Source organism: Lepidochelys kempii, chromosome 1 (genome assembly GCF_965140265.1).
Source record: "Lepidochelys kempii isolate rLepKem1 chromosome 1, rLepKem1.hap2, whole genome shotgun sequence".
Taxonomy (NCBI): domain Eukaryota; kingdom Metazoa; phylum Chordata; order Testudines; family Cheloniidae; genus Lepidochelys; species Lepidochelys kempii.
In genome coordinates, this window is record NC_133256.1 from 182905486 (window position 1) to 182925606 (window position 20121).

General features: G+C 40.6%; 1 protein-coding gene across 6 annotated transcripts in view; it reads left to right on the plus strand.

Moving 5' to 3' along the window:
• The window catches only part of CADM2 (cell adhesion molecule 2), a 1033208-nt gene that overhangs the window by 926271 nt on the left and 86816 nt on the right, over positions 1-20121 (plus strand). For all 6 annotated transcript variants that reach the window (XM_073304095.1, XM_073304130.1, XM_073304112.1 and 3 more), the window contains one exon: positions 15950-16128. In XM_073304095.1, the coding sequence (XP_073160196.1) occupies positions 15950-16128 (179 nt within the window). The remainder of the gene's footprint in view (positions 1-15949; positions 16129-20121) is intronic.

The window sequence follows — 20121 nt, forward strand, 5'->3', positions numbered from 1 at the left end:
TGAGGAAGATGCATATTTTGGTCACATGGTTGCTTGACTATAGACTATTAGCAGGTTACTTATAGGTGCTTGGGGTGATAAAAGGAAACAAGCAACCAACTGTGCACAGTTTGACTTCATGTCTCATTGCTTTTAATCTGCATTGTGCATTTACATGCTATGATAATGGGTGCATAACAAATCAATTAAGTAAATTAATGTATTATTCAGATACTACTGTGATGGGTGCCTGTAAATTTTATATATAAATAAATATATTTATTCCACTGACTACAGCTCGAGTTTGACCTATATAATGATAGCATGACATGGCACCTCTCAGTTGCCACCTTTGCTCCATCAGCTAGACTGTGCACTCGTGGCATTCTGGATCCCACTGTTCATATCCCCTCATTTGCTTCAAAGCAGAAGTCCATCATAGCCAAAAGACTGAAAAAATATCGGTTGGTCCATCATATGCAGAGTGGCTGTCAATAATGGCTAGCACCTCTGGAAGTGAGAAATCCATTCAATGTTAGAAATACCAAGACAAATATAAAATACAATAATGTGTTTTAAAGACAAGATAATTTCAGATATCTCATGACTTCTGTTCTATTATTTCTCTCATGACTATTAGAAAACTAACCTGCAAAATATTGTCCATGGCAATTTTGCTTGTTGCTTCTATATATTTTACGTAGGACTGTGGAGAATGAGGGAAGCTATGTGTAGTATTTTTATAAATATCATACATCCCTTAAGTTATCACTTTCATATTGACCTGCCTGACTGCGAGAGCTAAATCAAAGGAAATGGTTAGGAAGAAACCCACAAGAAATGAAACCATGGCAAAGAAAGACACCTAGGATCAACGGCTTCAAAGGAATAAAGTTAACAATGGCTGGGCCATTGGTTGGGAAGAAGCTACCTACCTGGAGTCAGCAAAATTATAGAGCTGTGTTCCTGAGGCTGAACGCCTGGGATCAAAGGGGATCCTAGACCTTAAAGATGCTGGCCTCAAAAAGGAGGGCGGGGAGTGGGTTGTTCAGCCTGCTGACAGAGATGGAGAACATGCTGTGAGCGAGAGTCTGCTTCCTCCAGCCAGAGACACGGATTAGCTGGATTGAGGAGATTTTACAAAATAATTTCAAGGAAAGATTAAGGTATAGTCAAACAGAACTCAGTTGGATCTGTCAAATGAACAGGGTTTGGGGTAAGGCTGTGGCCCAGAGATCCAGTCTGTGTGGTTGGACCAGAGGCTCCCACCAAGAAACCGGTGCAGGAAGACAGGCATAACACCTGTGGGGCACACTCGAGAGAGACAAAAGGGGGTCTCAGGTGCAGCTTGCCCTGTAACCGTTACAAGGATAAGTTGTTCTTTTGTTTTGCTTCCTGTTTTCTTCATTGGAGTATATTTTGTTTCATTTCCTTTTTTGTCACTGTAAATATGCTTCCATCAGTGTATTCACTGTTTCAAAAATACAATGACTGTCACACTGATTTTAAGTTCCCTATTTTAAGTCCCTTTATTTAAAAAAAAAAACTGCATCATTGCAACTTACTTTACCTGAAGCATTTATTTCTGCACATATTGTCTATTTGGCTGCAGGATCCTGTCAAGATTTTATGATATGAAAAAGGTATTTTGTTGCTACCTCGACTTTAATATATGTAGGCAGTTTAATTCTTGTATGTTCTGAACACTTATCTGTATGGGGTGATAAATCTTTTCTGAATGTCTTAGGTCCTTTGAGAGGCTAGCACGGTTTGAATAAAAATCAGAAAAAGAAGGGTTTATTTTACTTGTAACTGGAGTTCTTGGAGTTGGATTCTGCATATTCCCACTCATGAGTTGTGCCGGCTGGTGCAGCCTAGACAGTGGAACCTTCTCCAAGCGATGCCCATTACAGCACTCGTGCCTTATCCGACCCTCCCCCAGCAATCCTGATCGTTCTGAGGATGAAGCTGTAAAAGGGGTGTGGCTCCCTCTGTTGCCACAGCACTTTCCACCACTGCCTCGGAGATTTTGCTTATTAGCAGGGATCCTAGTTTTCTGTGATTAAAAACAAAATTATCCACTAAAAAAAATAAAAATCTGCATTTTCAGCGATTAAAATGACACACTGAACTTAGTTTCCCTCGCCACAATATATATATATATATAGGTATTAGCTGAACACAATGTTTTATTGAAATATTTAATTTTTTTAAGCAAGTTCAAAACCCGCCAGTGACATCAATCATTATGATAAAATAAAATTAATAGAATTGCAATTTGTATTCCTTACATATGCCAAATATTTCTGTCTGTATTTTCAGAAAATGGTTTTTTTTAATGCACAAAAAATAAAGTGAAAGTTGCTTTTATATTAACATTACTCTGAGTTAGTCCTCGAGGCTGAAGTGAAATTTCACAGGCATTAAAACATGGACCCCTATACACCGAAAGCAGTCTATCGGAGTATGTTTATGTAATTTTAAAGCTAATTCAAAAATCAACATGAGGGGGAAGTTGTGTGCATTGAGTGACACTCATATGGTCATTAAAATGTAGTTAATGTATGTTCTTATTTTTTCACAAAATGTGAAAACTAAAGATTCTCTAGAAAAATGCCAATTAAGCATTTTTCTATGGTAACCAGATTTCTAGGATCCCTGCTTATTAGGACTCTGAGGAAGAGGGGAAGTTGGGTGAGGAGTGTGAGTATGCAGAGTCCATCTTAAAGAACTCTGTTACAAGTAACCTCAATTTCTTCATGCATAGTCTCAAGGGATGGTTTGGCAAGCAGTAATCCAATCCTGGAGAAGGTACTCAGTGTCCTAATTAAATAGTGTTAGAAGTACAACAAACCCTTCCAAACTGAGCATCAGCTCTAGCTGCTGGATCTAAAGCAGAATGATTCAGAATTCCAGGTGGCAGTCCTATATATTTCCTGAACTGGAACATATCTGAGTTAAGCTAAGGACATAGCCATTGCCCTAGTAGAATTTGATTTAATACCCTGAGAGCTGCTAGTTTATAACTTTCTAGAATGTACTGTTCAACCCATTTGGAAATGGTTTGAGATTATACTGCTGGCTCTTATTATTTTTGGCGTAAGAGAGAATCAAATTAGTGGATTTTTACAAAATCCCTTGTGACAAAGCTCTGTCCTTGCCTCCATGGATCCCACGTTTCCTGGCGGATTTCACTAGCCTCAGAGGCTCACTGTGACCCTCCATGTAACCCTTCTTTCTCTAGAGACAAGGGTCACAGTCTACTGAGCCATTTTCATCAGAAGCCAGTGAGGGAGGTGAGGAGAAGTTATCCTTCTTTCCACAGTCTCTGTTGTCTCCCAGTCTCAGTGATTAATCAGGGGGAAAGGTGGTGGTGGTGGGGAGCCTGGGCCCACCCTCTACTCCAGGCTCCAGCTCAGGGACCCTAATAGTATCAGCTATGGTAGCTGACCTTTTAGAAACATGACATGTACAATTCCCTGGGCTACTTCCCCCACAGCAGCCCTCACTTCCTCAAGCTCCACTTCACCCTTACCTCAGGGCCTCCTTCCTTGTGCCTGACATGGTGTGTACTACTCAGCCTCTCCAACAGCACAACTTCCTTCCACAGCTCCTGACAGACACCCCCACCTGACTGACTGGGAGGCTTTTAACTAGTTTCAGCCAGCCCCTGATTGGCTTCAGGTGTCCCAATCAACCTAGCATTCTCCCTGCCTTCTGGAAAGCTCTTAATTGGCCCCAGGTGTCTTAATTGACCTGGAGCAGCTTCCATTTCACTTATCCTGGTACCAGGGATTTGTTTAGCCTGGAGCTAATATATCTATTTCCCACTACTTTTCTATAGCCATCTGGCCTTGCCCCGTCACAACAGATACACATTTGATACACATGCTCTTTTAGCATCTAAATTATGTAAAGTGGAGTCCCTCCTGTTACCATGTGGTCTAGGGTAGAAAACTGGTAGATTTATGGTTTGAATCACATGGAATTCTGACACTATTTTAGGTCAGAAACCCAAGGTCAGGATTCAGAACTATCTTGTCTCTATGAATTATCAATGTCTCTGGCCCACCATAAAATGGAGGTATTTCCGATGACTTGGTCCGAGGGCTTTGGAGCAGAGCCCGGAGCCGGAATGCAGAGCAGCTCCGGAGCAGTGAAACTGTAGGTTTTTGCTTGGAGCTGGACTGGAGTCAGAGCACAGCTCCAAAGCCCTGCTTGGTCTTATAGCTATATGAAAACAAGCATCCTTGTGATCAAGAGCTGCTAATCAATCTAGGGAAGAGAGGAAGACAATAATGGACGCAAGTTTCAACAAGTGGAATTAGAATTTTCTGGTAAAGGTGTTGAGCTTTTGAGCTTTCTTAAATATAGAATTGGACGAAGTCCAGTGTTGCTCTTTATTATGAGGAAGTGTCTTGAATAAAAAACTCCAATCCCAGAATTCTCTCAAAACCTCTTCTATAGCTCCTGGGAGTAGGAGGACTGCACCTCTGGCATGCTCTCCTGAGAGGGATCCCCGAATAGGGAAGGTTGGATGAAGACAGGGTATTGAATTATACCCTTTTTTCTAGAACTTCCACTTTACATTTGTTGATAAAGTGAGGCAGCTTGTTCCCCATTAAAGGGTGGGGAGGACTGGTATAAATTGATTTGCAGCTCCTAACACTTACTCCAGAATTGAAGCCTAAGTGTCCCAAAAGATAAGGAAGAGTGTTTCCTTTTGTGTGTGGACAAAAAAGACTTCCCACTGGCTTAACTGTTGCCTCTGAGAAAAATAGTCTGAGGAAGACAATGGAGGGTAAAATTACCTGTGGTAGCTAAATGCAGAGGCAGAATTTCTACTCCTGCCAGAAAGAATTAAGCAAGGGGTTTTGCATTAGACCCCATATTCTTTAGCTTCTCCAAAGCTTGTCTGTTTTATTATTAAATAAATCAACCCTTCAATGGAGAGGTCCTTTACTTTAAATTTAGTTTCTTTAGATGAACTAAACCACAGGCATGCCTTCTTAAAGTAATAGCATATACTATTGCTCTGACCAAAGAATCAAAGCATCAAATTAAGCCCTAAAACCATGTTTTTCTATGTTCTGGACCTCTGTTAAAATGGTATTATCCTTTATGTTGATCTTCAGCTAGTATTAGGTCATCTTTTCCTATAGGTGAACCACCTGATAGTTGGCTACCCTAATACCAAGGGAGGACAAAGTAAACACTTTTCTTCTTATTGCATCCCTTTTTTTATCCTCCATGTCATGTGGGGTGGAATGTGCTTGTTCATGTCTATATCTTCTTGATAGCAGCTGCTATAATTAAAGAGTTAGGGCTGGGATGCATATAAAAATAAGAAAAAGCCTCATAAGGTAAGAGGTATATATCAGCCTTTTTGGAAATGGACTAATAAGAAGCTAGGCTATATTAAAAAGATTTGGCAGGTTGCAACAATCCATTCAATATGGGCAAAGAAACTTTACTCCTGGAAGGGGCCCCAAAAATGTCAAACTGGATAGGGGGATTCTTTCATTGCCACAGAGGGCAGTTGTGAAGTCACTGCCATCTACCATTTCATGAAATTGCAGAGCGTACTCTGGAGAAGAGGAAGCAGAAGTTATTCTGACATTTTTATTAGGAGATGAGTCGGTCTCTAGTTGCTGGCAACTCCTCTGTACGGCTAACTCTCTTTTCCTCTTTGGATTGAGTATCGGGATCACTGTAGGAGGATAATCCCTGAAGGCAGGACAGGGAGACTGGTCTGGGAAGCTCAGATCTGTTGTTTGAAAGCAACCTTGATCCTTGCTAAGGCGTGTGTGTGTGTGTGGCGGGGCGAGGTTCAATACCGCACATGGGAGACTCCGTAAATTCCCTTGATGTATGCCAGTAGGGTCATGCAGCCCAAGAAGGCAACTCTTGCCACTGTACACTCTCTGGTGCCATTTCATAACCAGGATAAGGACTCTATATCCAGGGGTATATCCCATCTTTGGAGTCAGTGCCTCTGAGTTGTTTAGGTCTATTTTGCTTCACCTCTGAATGCGGATCCAGCCTCAGAGCTGTAATTGATGTGATCAGAGATACTACCAGAACCAGGAAGCATTCTTGTCTTTGAAACTGGTGGCATAGTATTTTGTTTAAATTTCTCCCAGTAGACTGCTTTTACTTTAAGTCTGGGATACCTCTGGGTTCTGGACCTAATGACAGTGGCCATCCTTTCCTTAACCATCATCTTCATTGCTGCAACAGACAAATCAGATGGCCTCTCATGTGGCTGTGCCCTTGAATCTGGTGCCAGTTTTACAAAAGATAGATCATGCCAAACCAGATTGATCTCCTTCTAGAAGAAAGTAACAGATTTTTTAGACAAAGAAAATGCAGTGGATCTAATTTATCTAGATTTCAGTAAGGTGTTCCCACATAGGGAATTATTAGCTAAATTGGAAAAGATGGGGATCAATATGAAAATTGAAAGGTGGATAAGGAATTGGTTACAAGGGAGACTACCGCAGGTCATATTGAAAGATGAACTATCAGGCTGGAGGGAGGTTACCAGTGGAGTTCCTCAGGGATCAGTTTTGGGACCAATCTTATGGAATCTTTTTATTACTGACCTCGGCCCAAAAAGTGGGAGTGTGCTAATAAAGTTTGTGGATGATACAAAGCTGGGAGGTATTGCCAACTTAGAGAAGGACTGGGATATCATATAGGAGGATCAAACTGGAGTAAAAGTAATAGGATGAAATTTAATAGTGAGAAGTGTAAGGTCATGCATTTAGGGATTATTAACAAGAATTTTGGTTATAAGCTGGGGACGCATCAATTAGAAGTAATGGAGGAGGAGAAGGACCTTGGCGTATTCGTTGATCACAGGATTACTGTGAGCCGCCAATGTGATATGGCCATGAAAAAAGCTAATGCGGTCTTGGGATGCATCAGGCGAGGTATTTCCAGTAGAGATAAGGAGGTGTTAGTACTGTTATACAAGGCACTGGTGAGACCTCATCTGGAATACTGTGTGCAGTTCTGGTCTCCCATGTTTAAGAAGGATGAATTCAAACTGGAACAGGTACAGAGAAGGGCTACTAGGATGATCCAAGGAATGGAAAACCTGTCTTATGAAAGGAGGCTTAAGGAGCTTGGCTTGTTTAGCCTAACCAAAAGAAGGCTGAGGGGAGATAGGATTGCTCTCTATAAATATATCAGAGGGATAAATACCGGAGAGGGAGAGGAATTATTTAAGCTCAGTACCAATGTGGACACAAGAACAAATGGATATAAACTGGCCATCGGGAAATTTAGACTTGAAATTAGACTTGAAATTTAGACTTGAAATTTCTAACCATCATAGAATATCAGGGTTGGAAGGGACCTCAGGAGGTCATCTAGTCCAACCCCCTGCTCAAAGCAAGACCAGTCCCCAGGGAGTGAAGTTCTGGAATGACCTTTCAAGAGAAGCAGTGGGGGCAAAAGACCTGTCTGGCTTCAAGATTAAACTCGATAAGTTTATGGAGGAGATGGTATGATGGGATAACATGATTTTGGCAATTAATTGATCTTTAACTATTCATGGTAAATAGGCCCAATGGCCTGTGATGGGATGTTAGATGGGGTGGGATCTGAGTTACTACAGAGAATTCTTTCCTGGGTATCTGGCTGGTGAATCTTGCCCACATGCTCAGGGTTCAGCTGATCGCCATATTTGGGTAAGGAAGGAATTTTCCTCCAGGGCAGATTGGAAGAGGCCCTGGGGGTTTTTTGCCTTCCTCTGTAGCATGGGGCATGGGTCACTTGCTGGAGGACTCTCTGCACCTTGAAGTCTTTAAACCATGATTTGAGGACTTCAATAGCTCAGACATAGGTGAGAGGTTTAGTGCAGGAGTGGGTGGATGAGATTCTGTGGCCTGCATTGTGCAGGAGATCAGACAAGATGATCATAATAGTCCCTTCTGACCTTAATGTCTGAGTCTATGAGAACCTAATAGGCTTTTTGTTTCAACAGATCTGATGCCCTGTGTCCTGATTATGTACAGGCACTGGAGTTAGATCTGATGCCAATTTCAGGGTCTTCACAGGCACCTTGATTATAGCAGATGCTGAGCTCAGATCACAAAGCTCTTTGCTTTGTGTCTGCACAATTGCACATGTTGGATCAAACAGGCTTTACTGCAAATGCCTCCTGAAGTAATAATACCTGTAATCTTTGTTTGTCCATGTACACGGTTATCCGGTTATTTAGTGGTTATTATTATTGATTTCCAATTAATTCTAATTTAAAGAGCTGGGGGATTGTAGGATTTTAGTCCAGCACAACAGAATCAAGGTTATTAAGTTTAATATCTGGTTGGGAACCTCAGTATGCACAACGGTGACGTTCATTGAGGGCAAAGCAAAGTTTTAACCACTTTTATTAGCACAATTAGTAAAGACAGAAAAGCGTCAAACCAAATAAAAAGACAGCATAAATACAGAATTAAGGTGACATTTTGTAACTGTGCTCATATACTTGCACCCTTCCTTGGGGATCTGGGTGTAAGAGACTAAGGTCCAGCCTGTTTCTGGCAGGGCCAATGCATCCCTTGGTCCAGATCTGTCTCTTATATGATAGTCTGTCCTATTATAAGGCCTAGGGACTGTCATGAATATTAATTCAAATGCTTAGCCTCCCTTGTCCATATCTAACCTCCTACCCTAATGATGTTTAGGTTAGTACATTAATGATTTCAACTAATTATCGTATACATCAATTCATTGCAAAGACAAGTTCACGCTTAAGCATTTGTCAACATTTTATCCTAAAATATTCAAGCCTACTATCCATAGGTGCTGGAACTATGGGTGCTGGGGGTTCTGCTGCACACCCTGGCTTGAAGTGTGTGACATTCCAACTCATACAGGCTAGCAGTGGGCTGAGCGGGCCGGCAGCGTTAGATCAGCATTTTAATTGAATTTTAAATGACACTTCTTAAACATTTTGAAAACCTTGTTTACATACGACAATAGTTTAGTTATATAATATATAGACTTATAGAGAGAGACCTTCTAAAAAAACGTTAAAATGTATTACTGGCACGCCAAACCTTAAATTAAAGTGAATAAATGAAGACTCGGCACACCACTTCTGAAAGGTTGCCGACCCCTGGCCTAGACCATGATATTCCTTTATCTAATACTTTATCGTATCTTGGTTATTTTGTTGCAAATACGCCTGGCTTTGCTTTAAACAAAATCCTTTTTTATACAGTCATATTAATTGAATCTACTCTATGTATAACAAACAAGGTGTCTTCTGTCGAATTCATTTATGAGGTAACTGTTGAATGCAAAGCTTTCAGTCTTTGCAGATGTTTGTAAACCTTGAAAGAGTAGCTTGAAATGAATGATATCAGAAGTATAGTATTCCTTGGACCATGTACGGGCTTGTCTACATGACAAAATGTTAAAACAGAGGTCCCCAAACTGCGCCACCCAGCCCCAATCTGTTCCCAGCTCTGGTCGGGCCCTGTCCCCACACCCAGGGCCTCGGCTCCTGACCACAGCCCAACTGGAGCTCTGCACCTGGCCCCGGCTTCCCTGCAGCTGCGGCTCCAGCCTTGGCCCCGTTATCTCTGTCTGAATCCCACAGCCCTGAAACCGCGGCCCCACTCCCAGCCTCAGGCAGGGTAAGGGGGGACATGACCCTGAAAAGTTTGGGGACCACTGGGTTAGCTGACATTTACACCCCCCGTATTTGGCTATTGTTCATTAGAACACATTGTTCTCAGCATCATATCAGTTAATTGTGATTAAACCATTAATGTAGCGCAAGTAATCACAAGTAGCTTGCACAGTGATGAACACTATTTGTCCTGGTCTACAATAACTACATTGCTATGGTCAACATCACATCAGCTAATTCATTCCCAAACCTGTTCAAATGTGCTAAAATTATGTAGTGTACCTGTCATAAATATAAAGGGAATGGTAACAACCTTCCTGTATATAGTACTATAAAATCCCTCCTGGCCAGAGGCACAAAATGCTTTTACCTGTAAAGGGTTAAGAAGCTCAGGTAACCTGGCTGGCACCTAACCAAAAGGACCAATAAGGGGACAAGATACTTTCAAATCTGGGGTGGGGGAAAGGTTTTGGTCTGTCTGTCCTGTGTGCTTGTTGGACATAGATCAAGAAAGCAAGCAATCCAACTCCATTAGAATCAGTAAGTACTAGCAAGGGAATGCATTAGCTTATTTTTGTTTTGGCTTGTGATTTTCTCTGTGCTGAGAGGAAGGTTTTTCCTGGTTTTCTTTTTGTAACTTTAAAGTTTGGCCCAGAGGGAAATCCTCTGTGTTTTTGAATCTGATTGCCCTGTAAGATTATCTTCCATTCTAAATTTACAGAGGTGCTTATTTTACCTTTTTTCTTTCTAAGAAAGTTCTGTTTCTTTTAGAATCTGATTTGTTTTTTTTAGTGTCCTAAAAAAACCCGAGTTTGGTCTGTGCTCATCTTGTTTGTTCTCAAGCCTCCCCAGGAAAGGGGGTGTCAGAGCTTGGGGGGGATAATAAGGAAGAGTAGGAACTCCAAGTGGTCCTTTCCCTGAGTTTGTCTAAATCGCTTGGTGGTGGCAATAATCCAAGTTACAAGGGAGAATTTGTGCCTTGGGGAGTTTTTAACCTAAGCTGGTAGAAATAAGCTTAGGGGGTCTCTCATGCGGGTCCCCACATCTGTAACCTAGAGTTCAGAGTGGGGAGGGAACCCTGACAGTACCCTATATATTTTTTCTATATATGCACCGTATTGGGAGTATATGTTTGTCTGATACTATGGAATATTAAATGTGTCCTCAAATTGGGCATATTCCCCCCTCACAAAGTATTTACTGGGAAAGAGGGTCCCTCTGCTTGGAACATCATCCAACATAAAAAAAAATGTAGCCACCTCGTCAATACAAGATTATAATAATTCACTCTTGGCTCTCTAATGAATTGTATAAACACTATTTATTAAGACATAATAAGGTCCCTGGAGGTAAATGTAGCCAAGCATTCACTTGATGGCTATTTGTGGTCCTATGGGTTTTCTGTCTAATTTAAATTAAGATTTTTACTTCTGTAAATTATTGTTGTAAAGAAACTGCTTAAAAATGCATTTTATGAAAGCAGTGATGTACATTCTGGCAGAAACACTTCGGAGTTCCTGCTCTTGGGAATGTAACCTCTCAGTAAATTAGTAAATGAGAAGCAATGAGGAGTGTGATTAAAAAATTGTACTGATCAACCTTTGTTAGCAAATTATGACAAATCAGATTTCCACACTTTTCCTTTACATATTGGGACAGGCTGGTCATTTACATATAAAGGCCATTATACAGGGAGTCCTTGGACTTAAGACACAATTCATTCCTCAGAATTGTGATGTAAGATGAAAGCGCTTTTCCCAAAGGAATCAATGGTATGAAGGGGGGATTGGTACGCTATTTTCCTCACAATAACCCAGATTTTTATACTAAATGAATTATAGATGACTAATGTTGCAACATCAAAGTATTTACTGTACACTGTATTTTGTAAACAGCATTCAAGTAATCATATAAACTCACATATGCTGCTCAGAATGCCGGCAATACAAGCTCCGAAAACCAGCCTCAGCCAGTCACTGATCAAGCATTCTGATTGGCTCCCGGCCCCGGGCTCAGCCAATCAAAAATAATTGGCAACCCCAATTAGCAAAAAGCTACCTTGCTGCGTCGAAGCCTATCAGAAGCGACCCCTTCCAGCTCCATATCAGTATAACGCAACCAGGAAATGATTTCAAGCGAACTTTATGCAAATCAAGCGACCTAAGGGTGAAACAAGCATCGTAGGGGCAAAACAGGCAATCAATTGAAAAGCGTCATAAGTTACATCTGACCTAAGTCAGGCGTCGTTAAGTCCGAGAATTCCCTGTATTACTGTGTATATTAACATAAGGGATAGAAATATATTTGTTTGTATATTTAGGCCCTGTATATTTAGTTTCCTCATTAAGTAAGGGTGCTGAAGCACGCACTTCACTTAAAGCACATGTTTAATACCCATTAAAGTCAATGGTACTTAAGCATGTGCTTAAAATTAAGCACATACTTATGTGATTTCCTGAATAACGATGAATTTAAGCATGTGCTCCAGTGCTTTTTTGAATGAGTGTCCCACTGAGCAGTTGATCTGGATAGTAAATCCAAATCATATTAAACAAGACTTCAGCAAACTACCACAAGGGTAATTACTACGGTTAATACCAAAACGTCTTTATTTTCTCATAAAGAGCACAAATCATTTAAGTTCCACGAAACAGGAAATGCTCTTTGCTATGGGTTAGGGGGCATTTGTCCTACTCCCTATCCTGAATTTTCATAGCTCCTTGCCAGGTGTCTGCCCTGGGCCTGAAAGGGCTGCTATGAAATGGGGCAGGATGGGCCAGAGCTCTTAAGTGCCAGCTTATCAGCACTGCTCTCCTCACTGGCAGGACAGAAAGCAGCAACAGCAGCCTGGGTTGAACTTGTGTGGAGCAAGCCAGGCCCCAATCCCTTCCCAGAGCCCACCTCTTACTCCCCGGGATATGACCAGCATCCCACCTTACTCCGGGATAAAATCAGCTCGCTAACTCCTCCTGCCCCCACGAGCAGCTGCAGTCTCAGCGGGGAGGCAGAAGCGGGAATGCTGACACAACATTGCCCCTACCCCTAGAATGTTTCTGAAATGATGCCTCTGCTACTAAATTAGGTGGAGATTTTCATGAAGAAGTTGTTTAAAACAAAAATCAACATAGTGATCAATAGTATACGACAGCAAACATTATGTCACTTATACTTGCAGTGCAATCTAAAGAAAATCATGTCCTTGCCCTTCATGGGATTGTATTCTTATATGCCCGATCTGAAGCCACAATTCAGCAAAGAACTTAAGCCTATGCTTAAATCCATCACTTTTCAGGAAAGCAATATAGCTTCTGTTCTTAAACCTCAGTAAAGCCAGTAAGATTTAAGCTTAAGTCTAAAGTTAAGAATTTCGGTGATTTCTTGAATAGTGGTTTGCTGAACTGGGGGTCTATGAGTAGATTCATAATGGGATTTACGTACCTTACTGTCCCAGATTTAGGTGACACTGCTATTCACCATTCCCCCCCCCCACATCTGCCACCTAACACTAGGCACCTAAACTCATTTGCGGCCTAAGTTTTTGCAGCAAAAGTTCCCTTGGTGCCTATGCTTCTGAGCATACACATTAATGATCCATGAACTGGGGGAAGATAGATAGGTGCTTCTCCAACTAACTCACCTGTGGGCCCACTCTGGTAGGCATGCTCAGAGCCCGCCTAACTTGACAAAAAAAGAATAGGGGAGTGGAGCTTTGGATAAATAGTCAAAGAGTCATTGGAGTAGGGATACTGAATCCTCAGTCTCCCACCTCCAAGGTGAGTGCCCTACCCATCAGGCTATGGCATCATTCTCACACTCATTCTCTGTCCCAGTGACTGTTTAATTATTTATCCAAAGTGGGACAGTTTCAACAGGAGCAACTGAGAGAGACTCACCTCAGAATATCCCATAACCCAGAAGCTGGGGCATTCCCCTGAGAGGTGGCAGATCCCTGTGCAAATCCCTTCTCCTGTTCATGCAGAGGATCTCCCACACCCTGGAAGTGTACACTAGTCACTGAACTAAATGTTATGAGCGTGCTTCTCCATCATCATCACTTCTTACAAGATTCACTTAACTCCAGCAGAGGGTTCATGGCTGTGGAGATAGGTGCCTCCCTGCAGCCTGGACTTAGTTGCCTAAAAATGGGATTCACAAAACGCAGCATGCTGAGCATGGAGCTACCTAAACTAGCCACTGGCAGAATGTTAAGACGAGCTGTGACCCTCTTGGGGAGATAGGCACCTATCTCTCCCCATTCATCCTATAGGGAGGAGAGGTGCCAAACTTTTAAGCTTTGTAAATCCCAGCGATATTCTGAAAGTTAGGCCTTGTGGTGCTCAGCAAAACTCAATCCCTAAATGCTGAATTCCTAACAGCTATTTTATTTTGCTTAATTATTTGGTCATATAGCTAAATGTATTGACATGAAAATTAAAACATAAAAGGCCAAATTCTGCTCCCAGGTACATAAGTACAAGTTTGGAACGATTCTTGATTAATTGGGTTCACTCTAGGTATTCACCTGAGTGAAGGAGTGTCGACTTTGGCCTATAACATACAAACGTACTGAATATCATCATCACAACCATAATTCATTGGTTTGGAAACAGCTATGATGTTGCACACACAGATATTCATGAAGAAGTGGAAACTGACTGCATATTTAAACACCTTCATCATTAGGGATGTCTCACTTACTGTAGGCAGCCTGGATACTCTCTAGTGGGGAGTCAGGTATCAAATGGCAACATGAAAGTTGCTAGGAATGAATGCAAAGCTGCAGTTTCTCCTTTCCACTTTGTTCCTTACCATCTTGGTTGGGATGGTAACCGTTGCTCTGGTTTGTCTGTTTCCTTAGACTTGGTTCATATAATCAAATGCATGTTCAACATGGTGGATGGTCTATGAGGTACATCTTGGTTTATTGATTAGCATCTCAGATCCTCAGGTAAATCTGGTCTCTAGCTGTTCAGTATTCAGCAAGCAAACCTCTCATCCCTACACTTGCCCATCACAAAGATATTTATAACTCCTCGTTTGCAATTCCACACAGGTGATTTTAGGCTGAAAAATCGGTCATTTTTCTTTTCCCCCTGTGGGAAATTTCAGCTTCTTAGGATGGAATCAAAAACTGAAAGTTTCAGCTGAAAACTGAAATAGTCAATTAGAAAATGCCACCACGGTGCCTTGTCAGCTGTATTTCAGGCACCTCATGTCCCCTTTCTCCTCTGGGTGCTGAGGTCCCTAGATGGACTACAACTCTCAAGATGTACTATGGTGGCAATTAAAGAAAAAATGTTAACAGGGCCACATTATCTTAATCTCTTTTGCTCTATTTAGATTTCTCAGCCTCTTTGCGAAGATAATTCCCCAACCTTGCTATGTCCATCTGATAAAACATTAGGGAAACATTTATTTCTGCTAACTTTGCTAATGATTACTGCTTTTTTCGAAGAAGTAGGACAATTGTTCCTAAACTACCAATGTTTAGTGATGATAGAAGTGTCATTCTTTTAACATATGAGTTGGTGGTGGGGTGGGGGGTTTATTTTGGCTTCTGGCAAAACTTCTCTACAAAACCAAATTTAGATTAAAACATGCCAATTAGAGATGGTTATGGTTGGTTCAGGAAACTCACTAAACACAGTAAAGTCCACTTGGGATTAATGTGTGTTGTCCAAGCAATTTGAACATCCAACCACTTCTCCAAACTTAAGATTTTCTTCCAGAATCATTTTGTCATAACTCACTTGAATGTCCAAATGCCCTCCTCACATTCTTTGTGGTTTCTCATTCCCTCATCTGATGACTCCCCATAATGTCCTGACAACCCTTCATATTCTCACAGGGACTTACCTTCTTTCCCTTTATGAAGAGCTGCTGGGTCACTTAGCCATTGGGAAAGACAAACATACTGGGGTTTTTATTATTAGTGTATCATAACCACCTATGGTTATATTTTTGAACATGTGGGTGTAGTACCAGTTTACTAGGGGCACACTTACCTACCCAGACTACCCTTTGCATAGTAATGTTGCAGGTGTATTATTATAAGTACCACCCTCTCTGGAGTGGCATCTCATTTGAACACATGGATTGGCTGATGTGACGGTATCACTTTCAAAGTAATCTAGAAGACAGTGCTTGGTGTCCAATATACATGCAATACCAAAAATTCAAGTAATTGATGGATATTCCTTGGTAGCTGATAAATGGTGCCTCCCTCTGCTCACCTATCTCTAATGCTGTTGTCTGAGTGTTTTATATGCTACAGTATGTGTTACTTACAACTGATACAGTTTGTTGATTTGGATCCAATAGGCCGGAACCAGTATTGTGGACAAAGGATGGCGGAGAACTACCAGACCCAGAGAGAATGGTTGTCAATGGTAGGGACCTAAGAATTAGTTTCCTAAACAAAACGGACAATGGTACATATCGATGTGAAGCAACAAACCCTATTGGCCAAAACAGCACAGAGTATGTCCTGATTGTACATGGTGAGTACATCTCTTTAAATTCTGTAAGGGAGAGTACCTTGATTAATATTAGAACTTTTTGTTTCAACCAACTATAAGCAAATGATTAAGACCACATGAAAGAATGACAAGAAAAAATTAAAAGTGCAATTATTCTTTTCAGAGCACCCTCTACTAGTAAGCAACAGGCTGACTTCCTTTTATTAGTAGGTGTCTAATAAATTTTGTACACCATATATCTTTCTAATATTTGTGGAGAACACCTTGCTAATTAAGCAACAGGCAAAAATGTATTTGAGAGTATATTGGGAAATGTTTTATACATAATTGCATCCATAAAACATGGTGTTTAGCTATAACTGTCTATGAGTGGCTAGGTCACATATAAACAAAAACCAAGAATTACAAGGCAGTTGCTATTTATTTTATAAGCCATTCGAGACAGGATACTAAAGATAAATTATAGCCTAGTGCTGAGCACTGTCAACTCCCAATGTAAGCTGAAGGTCTTGCATCACCCCAGAGAATCAGGCCTTATGTTAAAATCGCCCCCCAAATTGTCTAGTATCACAAGTTCATAATACTAATCTAATAAAATGGCATGGTTCTCACTTAGTTATGATTCTTTTGTTTTGCCTGATTTGTCTTGATGCTTCATGTCAAAAGAATAAAGGCCTTAATATTAAGTGTGAAATAGCTTGATGGAACAAAAGTACAGTAGAAGCCATTACAAGAGTCATCATTTGGCAGCTGTTACCACACCATTACCACAGATCTCCACCATTTAAATCTGTTACTTCCCGTGTGGTAACTGCTGGAAAATGGCGACTCCTACAGTCTGGATATGAACCCAGATCTCAGAGGTGAGATGAGTTCATTAACTCCATTGCAACACCTGTTGCAATCCTTTTTTTCCCCCTAGCTTTTATACATGGGCAACTTTTTAAGAACCACCGCAAAATAAAAGGAAACACTTTTTAAGGTGAGTCTCAGATTGTAAAAAAAATCACTGAAATGAGAAATATGAAGTCTGTTTCCTTCTTATAAGTAATTGAAGTGCAACAAATTATATATGCTACTCTGGCATTTGCAAACTCGCCAAAAGCATGATTCACTTGAAGTGGCAAAGTACCTTTAGGTAAATTTGGCAGTTAACATATTTATAATAAATATTTCTCTAAGCATTTTGTAATTAGTGATTTTCTGGCTCCGTTGTTGAACTAAAATTTATCAAAACACCCCCTGGATTAATATTGTTCATGCTGCTGAAGCTCATCATTAGTTTGCCTAGTAATGATGGGCTCTTTAGACCAGTAAGGTTCCACTGCTGACGATTACTATGTTTAAAAACAACGAAACATACAAAAAGCACCCTGCACTCCAAACCACCACTTATGTTGATTACCACAAAATATTTCCCCTTTTAAATCCTATAGGTAATGATGTATTAGTTGTTGGCTGCATACACAAAATGTTAATGTCTCTCTTTGATGAACTGACAGTTTTCCAAAACCCACCAACTATTGAAATCTGAGTGGTCTCTGTATTTTGTCAGAGGTATTAAAGTAATTTGGGAGAAGTTGACCCTTTTTATCTCTTACATCATGGTTACTTTTACATTAGCTATGGCCATTTAATATACCTATAAGGAAGAATATTTCATTATGAGCGGCTTTGTGTCTTTCACTTTCAATCAGTTGCATGCACCCTATTGATCTGATTACAACTTGATGGCAGTCTCTAAAATCATTCATTATCAAGATGTGTGTGACAGCACAGTATGCATGTTATCTCGTTTAACTTTAACATTGCTGACAATGTCCGTTATGGATACTGGAGCTTTCCCTAATTGCATTCATGCAAATCTAGCATTAGAACTACAGAAGGTAATTTGGCTTCCTAGAACTCAGTAACATTGGAAGTTGTAGGCCCGAGGATGCAATGATGCTTGTTATTAATAACCTGTGCCATACTGGAGTTATAAAGCTTCTGCTATGAATGAGAGGTTGGGATTAATTATTTAGTTATAGGTACAGTGAAATTAGTTTATACAGATCAACTTGAGCAACCACTTATCCCCTCCTTTTATCATTGCCTCAGGCTGATCAGCTCATCCAGATCTAACGAAACGGGAACTTCAGTTTTCAAACAGAAAAGAAAGAATGAAAAGCAGTTTTGATATCCTGCAGCCAGGTTGTCTTATTGACTAGAGGACATATTTTCCCCTTAACTTTATATTTCTAAATAGATTTGTAGCACTCTGACTTCTCTTCACACCTTCTCCTGTAGCTAAGGCAGTGACATCAAGATATTTGTCCCTTCCCTTTATTATGGCTTACGCACCATTATATAGTCATGCATTCTGACCTACCCATCTTTCATTTCTTATACATACAGTGCAAAATTTAATATAGGATGGACTAAAGCCACATGGGAAAGGAGTTTCCACCAGGAAGCCCTCACAGAAATTCTCCCATATTGTCTGGTCAGGGAGGCAACATTCCAGAAAAGAGGAATCTAGCAAACCCACAAGAAATCATGCAGATACCCTGTGCTGCTTCCACTCTGCTCTAGCCACCAGCAGAACCCCATTGGCAGTGCAACTTCACTGAAGCCAAGCTACGAGTGACTTTGTCATAGAAGCCTCTAGGACTGCAGGGTGAGATCTGTTGGTTATGTGTAAAAGATAATACAACTATGAGGGCTGTATTAACTTTTTCCAGGTAAGCACTGTGGGGCTGGAGAGAGAACAGTGGGCATCCCAACCCTCAACCTTCCTACTTCTCCCCTGACTCTCCCAGTCTATGCCACCAGATCAAAATGGAGAAATGATGCCAGTAGGGCAGTTGAGGCCCCCTTCTGCATGTGGAAGGGCTCCTCCATGCACAGAGCAGTGGAAGGGGAAGCATGATCTCGCTCACCACAGTTTTTGTATGTAATTTTTACCCATATAAGATTTTTTTCCTCCTTGTTTGTCTTATTTTTTCTCTTTTAACAGAATTTGTCTTTCTGCTTTTTTTTATTAAGTTTCTCAGACTTGCCAGCCCTCCCTGTTTTCTTTTTTACTATTAACACATCTCTCAGAGGGACCCTATCCACTAATTCCCTCAATTTTCCAAAGTTATCTTCATAACTCAGAAGAGATTTAGAAAGCTTAGAGCAGAAGCTTGCCTAAAAATGAAAATGTGTAGTTTATCATAATTAGAGATTAAGAGTAAGCAAAGTGTTTATACATATTAATTATACAAACAAAGCAAGGAACATATGATGCCTTTAATTGGGTCAACTTAGACATAAAATTATTTAGAAGAATGATCACTTCTTCCCATTGCAGATGAAGATGAGGTTAAATAGTGTTATGATGCTGAGGGTAGTTTCAATAAATACAGCTATACGCAGATTAACAGCAGTTTGTTATAGTTAGTATCTACTAACAAGTCTTTCGGTTTCATTTTTTTCACTGTAAGTAGAGGAATCTTGTTTTAGAAAAAGTGAACGTATTTCACTAGGAAATGGACCTGTTCTGCTTTGCTGAAGAAATACAGCTGCTACTTTCATGTTTCTTTTATCATTAATAATACGTGTCCAGAAACCACTCAAACCGGAAGGTGTACACCACAAGAGTTGAGAGACAGCAGTACAAAGGGAAGGTACGGTTTTCACTCAAACACTTGTCTCCTGCAGTAAGGAAAGCCAAATCCTCATACCTGGAGCTGTTGTCATTTCTGCATTCTAATATATTATTTTGGTGTCGTAGAAGTTCATGTTCTGGGAAGATGTATTACACCCCATCTATAGTGACTGACTCTGGGCAGCAGAATTTGTGCTTTCTCTCTCCTTACTTGATTGAGAATTTTTGGTTACCGATGACCAAATACTTGTTGTTAATCACCAGTATACAAAACAAACTACCAAAATCATGACATTCAACTCAAAAACATATTTTCTACTTGGCAAGCTAAAGTAAAAAGCTCCATTAATTTAGCTGGAGTTGAGAACTGAACAAGCCTGTCA